This window comes from Plectropomus leopardus, unplaced genomic scaffold (genome assembly GCF_008729295.1).
Source record: "Plectropomus leopardus isolate mb unplaced genomic scaffold, YSFRI_Pleo_2.0 unplaced_scaffold42, whole genome shotgun sequence".
Classification (NCBI taxonomy): domain Eukaryota; kingdom Metazoa; phylum Chordata; class Actinopteri; order Perciformes; family Serranidae; genus Plectropomus; species Plectropomus leopardus.
This window is the reverse complement of record NW_024646010.1, coordinates 16,258-22,610: the sequence shown is the minus strand read 5'-3', so window position 1 is coordinate 22,610 and position 6,353 is coordinate 16,258. Positions and strand designations below refer to the sequence as shown.

Below are 6,353 nucleotides of genomic sequence, written 5' to 3'. Positions count from 1 at the left end.
GTGTGTGTGTGTGTGTGTGTGTGTGTGTGTGTGTGTGTGTGTAGAATGTGGTTTGTGGATCTGGCAGGAAGTGAGAGGGCATCAGACACCAAAGAACCGGACAGGCAGAGTCGCATGGAGGGTGCTGAGATCAACCAGAGTCTGTTGGCTGTAAGCTACACAGACACACACACACTCACACACTCTTTATTACACATAAAGTGAATGATATGATTTTCCATATGTTCTCATTTGCAATTTTTTTTTTTTTTTTCTCAGCTTAAAGAATGTATCCGGTCCCTGGATCAAGAGCAGCTGCATACACCTTTCAGACAAAGCAAACTTACTCAGGTACTTCAACTTTTGCATTTTGCCAAATTTCCGTGGTTCTGTTGTGTGTGTTAGTGCGCACAAATATCATGACTGACAAAAATCTCTCCTTTGTTTTGTACTATATTGTTCTTGTTTTAGGTTTTGAAAGACTCATTTGTCGGTGACTCGATGACATGCATGATTGCCAACATTTCACCTGGTCACTTAGCAACTGAACACACGCTAAACACACTGAGATACGCCGACCGGTAAGTGTGTCGGGGATGTGCAACATGGAAAATTAGATGCTTAAAATATTGTTTTTTAATATTGTTTCTTTGAGCCATAATGGATTTAATTCATCCTACTTTGACATGGGACTTGAACATAGTGATTGTGAATACAATTTTTTGTTATCATCTTGTCCCAAGTAGTGACAGCTTATCCTGTATTTTATGTATTAATTTTAAAGTACTAGAAGCAATGACCAGTGACAGCTCTCTTAGATGTTGAATCTCCTTGATTTTTCATAGGGTGAAGGAGTTGAAGGGACAGGGAGGACATAGAGGAGGAAAAAAGGGCAAGACAATACCCTCCCCTAAACATAATCTGTTCAAAAGCAGCAGCAGAAGCCACAGTGCTGGCACCCGAGGGAAAAGTCCCCCTAAAAGGCCAAAGTTAGGAAGACAGAGAGAGGATTTTGGCCCCACCACACCTACCTCGAGATTGGCCGGAGCAGGGGATGCATTTGTCTGCTCCACACCCAAAAATAACAGATGGGGAGAGGAAACAAGTGCAAGAACAAGGAAGGAAATTGGACTTGAGCATGTTACACCAGTCAAAGGTTTGCTGGGAATCAGTGAAAAGGTGGAGAAAGCAGGCGGGAGGGAGGGTGGAAGAAAAAGGTGTGGAGTAGCTGACAGTGCAGGCCGCTCAGCTGGTGACCAGAATGTCGCAGCAAAGCTGGTCCTGGGACAAACAACAGATAAACAGCTTCACATGTGGGAGGTACAAAGGAAATCTGGATTCTACCACAGAGAAAACAAGAACCAGCAAAGCCCTTTGAAAGAGGGAGGACAAGAGGGAAGAAGACGGACAGAACAGAGAAGACAAGTAGAAATCAGTAAAGACACATGTAGTGAAGTAAGAGAAAGAGATTTACAAAAGGTTGATGAAAGGGATACGGAGAGGGAGAGGCATCTGAGGCTGTATCACCAGCAGCTGCAGCAGTTTCTTCCCTCACCAGCCTCTTCATCTGTCCATCTCCTCTCACCCTCTCCATGTCCGCCTTTTTCGTCCTCTAATCAGGCCTCTCTCTCTTCTTCTGTCTCTCCATCTTGCTTTTCTTCTCTTCAGCACTCATCTGGCTTCTCTGTTTCTGCACTTATGTATCAGGGTTTAGAAAATGTTTTAGATACATACAGAGCCAAGGTTGAGGTTAATGGTAAGAGAGGACAGTCATCTGTCTTCCCCTGTGGAGCTGAAACCACTCCGAGTTGCAATAGAAATAATGATGAGCTCAGTCATGGTGACTCAGGAGGTGTTAGTGAAGACTGGAGAGAGGGAACAGGGGAAAGATTTGGAGGTAAAAGTGAAAAGATGAGGTCACTGAAGGCAACGGGGGAAGTAGAGGTTAGGAGGGAAGAGTGGAGGCCAGCTGGGGTGGCTAGAAGAGGGGAGAGGAGGTGGGCTTGGGTAGCAACAACAGAAACAAAGCAGGCAGATAGGATGACAGGTGCAATGCCAGCTGATGTAGAGGCATTAATGTCTAACAACTGTGACTCGAAGGAAAGGAGAGAAGTGGGTGAGGAAGGTCTAGATGCCTCGGTTGTCACAGCTGATGGAGTGTGGAGTCATGAGGAGCGAGAAGCAGCGGAAGGCTACAGTTTACTCTCCAACCACAGCGACAGCGACGGCCTCTTTAACCGACCTCCTTTTGAGTTGTCCCATCAGAAAGCTCCAGCAGAACGACCCCTCTCACCAGCCTGTGAACATACCAACCCCCTCTTGACCCCTAAAAAACCCAGTGATCCCTCCCTTAAATTAAAACATACTAGATGCACCTCAGACATCCTGCATCTACCGTTGCAAAATGCTCAACAGGGAGTGCCACCAAGCAGCTGCAGAGAGAAGCCAACATTGTTTGCTGCTCATGATAATAGAGAAAAATTTGCTCCATCGGCCACACTACCGTTTACTACGGCCATCACACAGAATGCATGTAAAATACCTGCTGAGACCCTAAACAAATTATCTGAAAGTCCATCCTACACTCAGGTACACAACCATGCAGATGTCAAAGCCAAAATGTCTGTTTTACGTCGAGAAGAGAGTGCAGATTCTCTCAGCTGCATCATGGACCCCCTCAGCGTCTCCTTGCTTCAGGTGGACCAACAGGTTGCCACAGACTCATTCCTCAGAGGGAAACAGAACACCTCACTCTGTTCGCTTGAAAGAAGAAAAGATAACAGAAAGAATGGGGAAGAAGGGCATCGCAAGTGTGAAGAGATGGCACGGAAAGATGTGGTTGAAGAGGACGTAGAATTTCGGCTGTCTCTTTTGGAGTTGCCACAAGCGAAAACCCAGTGCTCTCCTGTCTCTGACACCATGACAGCTACAAACCACACTAAACAAAGAAAAGACATGTGCTGCACCCTAGACAAACATTGTGAAATAGGTAAGTGTGCATTCTGAGTATGAATGTGTGTGCACTATTTTGTGCTTAATGGAGAATTTCATCCATGAAATCACTAGTATATCAATTACTCAGCCAGTGTTAGGTTGAATTTGTAAAGAAAACTTTATTTTTTAAGCATATCTCCATGGTGAACGAAGAATCCAAAAAGTTTAAATTCTTGATACATTATAGCTAATGATGGCCGCATTTAACAATAACAAAACTATACATCTGAACATTACCTCACTATTTTAAACACTTCCGCATACAAGTAGCGTGCCTGAGCAAGTGTGCGTGTGACCTCCGCTTGTGCATTCCAGTTCAAACTTACGCTCTTGCCCAGACATGCTTCTCTATGCATCAGACTTTTCATATTTTTTAAATAGTAAAGTTTTAGCAAAAATACATTTGTAAATACATGGATTACACTGTACAAGTTGTGTGAGAGATTTTGTAAACTGATGCTTTGATGTAATTTTGCTGCAGTTAAACACGGCATCCTTCTACTCAAAAAGGACAAACAAGGGGCATGCGAGAAAAAAGTTTTCTTCACGAATTCAACTTAACACAGGGTGAATAATATATGTATACATTTTCATTTTGCGGGTTAAGTATTCCTTTAAGAACTGGTATATGATTTATTTTGATTTTTATGTCTAGGTATGATAAAGCCTCCGATCCCCGAGGTTATGCTGGATCCTTTCTATAAGAAGAACAATCAGAAACCTCAAACTATGCCAGCTGAAGTCCTGGGCAACATGACCTCTGCATCCCCACTTAAACCCTCCATAAGTTCTTCTATGCAAAATTCTGTCATGCAGTCTGGGAACACTGGTTCACCCAGCTCACACGATCTAATGTCAAATGGTAGCAACCACACGCCACAAGGATATGCACACAATAAACACAACAAATTTGCATCTTCCACTTCAACACTACAGTCAGAAAGCACCTTAGGCCAATTGAACACAATGCCAAAGCAGGGTCACACAGTGCGTTCAAACCACTCCAGCAACACAGACATCTCGTCCCAACCTACAGACTCAAATAGTGAAGAGAGCAACAGCAGTCAGCAAATCAGCCCCATAATCCATCTGTCTGCACTGGAAGACCTGGATCATGGCCAGTAAGTACAAGGGATGTGGCAATTTTGTTTACACAGTCATCCTAAATGAGCATTTCAGAGGCCAGTGCACTTTATAATGAGACACTGCCAGTATTTCCACAAATACAAATAATGATAATACCCAACTGCGTTTAGGAGATATTATAATATTAACTGAAAACATACTGACAAACATGATACTGAAATCACATAGGCCTCTTTGGTGACATATTTAGATATCCAACTGTTTATTTTGGAATAATGGAGTAATCGCATTAGTTAACAAAAAATATTTCTGTCTTTTTCTCCAATCCAATCCAATTTAAGGTGGCGTATTGTCCAGGCCCATTGGGAGCAGCTAGAAGAGATGGAAGCTTTATTTTATAAAGAGGGGACTCTTCTGTGTCAGCAACCTGAAATGGTCAGAAAAAGATCAAAGTCACATTTCTTTGCTGCATTCATTTTATAAACTACATTTAAATGGCACTCCTCTGTCTGTTCTCATTTTCTTTTAACAGGCATTTGGGGAGTATGTCCACAAACTGGAAGATATAATGGAGAGAAAGGCTCGGTGTGTTCACAGCATGCTAGCTCAGCTGCGGCCATATCTTAAGCCCAGTTACTCTAACCAGCCACACAACCAAGAAGAAGATAATCATCATCCAATTACTTGAATTAACCATACTAAACGGGAGTATTTGTATTTTTAAGTGCAGCCTACACAGTGGAGAGATGGCAGTTATGCAAAGCAGTGCTGTTTATGAGTGCACACTGGCTACACTAAAAATGGTATGAGTCGATACTTGTGGGGTTGATTTTTTTCTCTCTTATATCCTCAGTGCTGTATACATTCTGAATCAGATGAATTTAATAGACTTTATTATGAAATTTATTTAGTTCTTTGAATTATAATTTAATGAATTCATCTTAAATTGGAGATTTGTCACGCTACTGTGGAAACCTGGATGACTGGTATTTAAAAATTAAGTTATTTTAATAGTTGCTATGTATGTACTTTATCGCTGCAATACTGGCACTTTTGGAGTTTCTCCTACAGTATCAGGCTAATAATTATCCCTCAGCTTTGTTCTTGGTTGTTTTTTGTTTGTTTGTTTTTTAAACCTACTAATTCTAAAGTTTTTCCATCAAAATCACAACACTTCATCATTTTGAGACATGGATTTGAATGTGATCTGGCCTTTCAGTTTCATGGTTTGAGTGTATAATTAGTGCTTTAACTGCACCCCCACCAGACTCTGGATAAAGACCAGCTGGTCTTCTTTGTAGTTATGGGCTTCACTAAAAGTCTGACCCAAAAATGTTAAATCAAGATGTAAAACTTTTTGCTACTCTACTTAAAACTTGAGCTCAGGTTATCAACTGAGCTGTTTACTTGACAGGTAGTGCTATTTTCTGATTGAAATTTTTGTTTTGCTTAGTTTTCTAGAGCAATGTGGCTATTTGGTGTGTTTTTGTTTTTTAGCTGAGCCATTGAGGCAACTTGATAATGCTATAAGATTGAATTAAATTTGCTTGATGATTCTGTGTTGCATTTTTTTTTTTTAGTTGGTAGGCGATTAAATGATTATTTTCTGGGTGAGGCGGTGTTGTTTTTATCCAAGTCCATTCACCTATTCAAATTGTCTTTTATAATGAGGTACTCTATATAGCCTATTTCAACGGGAGCATAGCTCAGAGAGAAAGGGTTAATAACATTTTAATAGAAAAAGCCAGTTTAGTGGATCACTTTTGTCAGTATTAAAGAATGAACAGTATATGATTAATTAGCTCATTATTCTAGCTAAGTTTTACATTCATGTGATAACTTTTTTTTTAAAGAAACTGCCTTAATACACCTTTTTCAAAAAATCTTATCTAGATACATATCTCAAAGCAATATCAAACCTAAAAGCATGTAATAAAAATGTTTACAAAACTACTGATTTATGCAAATATTACAGCTTTTTCGTATAACTAATTAGGTAAAGCCCCACGTGCGTTCATACTTCTGCCTATTTTATTTTATTTTTGTTTTATTATTGTTGTTTTTTTCTGTCTGGTTTGTACCTACTCGTCTCATTAGTTTCATTTGTAAATGTTCCGTCTGACCACACAATGTAGTGCTTTAAAAACTGGTAATATAAATAATTAAATAAATAAAACAAAATAAAGCTCGAAACATTACGGCGAAGCGCGCTCCCAGACGGGAACGTGCACGTAAGGGCACGGTGTTGAACCACGTGACCGGCTCGGGGGGTTTTGGTTGGCAGTATCGGTTTC

The 6,353-nt window shown here is 40.7% G+C and overlaps 1 protein-coding gene across 1 annotated transcript; it reads left to right on the top strand.

The window, feature by feature from the left end:
* The first annotated feature begins 3,634 nt into the window (after positions 1 to 3,634).
* Positions 3,635 to 4,855, top strand: LOC121939148. The gene is made up of 3 exons (XM_042482260.1): positions 3,635 to 4,094; positions 4,401 to 4,494; positions 4,592 to 4,855. The coding sequence occupies exons 1-3, from the start codon at positions 3,658 to 3,660 to the stop codon at positions 4,745 to 4,747; spliced, it is 687 nt and encodes a 228-aa protein (XP_042338194.1). The 5' UTR covers positions 3,635 to 3,657; the 3' UTR covers positions 4,748 to 4,855.
* The last annotated feature ends 1,498 nt before the right edge of the window (positions 4,856 to 6,353 follow it).

What these genes read in the sequence shown, in the direction of transcription:
- LOC121939148 (XM_042482260.1), top strand. Translation starts at nt 3,658, where the DNA reads ATGCTGGATCCTTTCTATAAGAAGAACAATCAGAAACCTCAAACTATG. An exon ending in GAAGACCTGGATCATGGCCA is followed by an intron (nt 4,095 to 4,400) that starts GTAAGTACAAGG and finishes ATCCAATTTAAG; the next exon opens with GTGGCGTATTGTCCAGGCCC. An exon ending in TGTGTCAGCAACCTGAAATG is followed by an intron (nt 4,495 to 4,591) that starts GTCAGAAAAAGA and finishes TTCTTTTAACAG; the next exon opens with GCATTTGGGGAGTATGTCCA.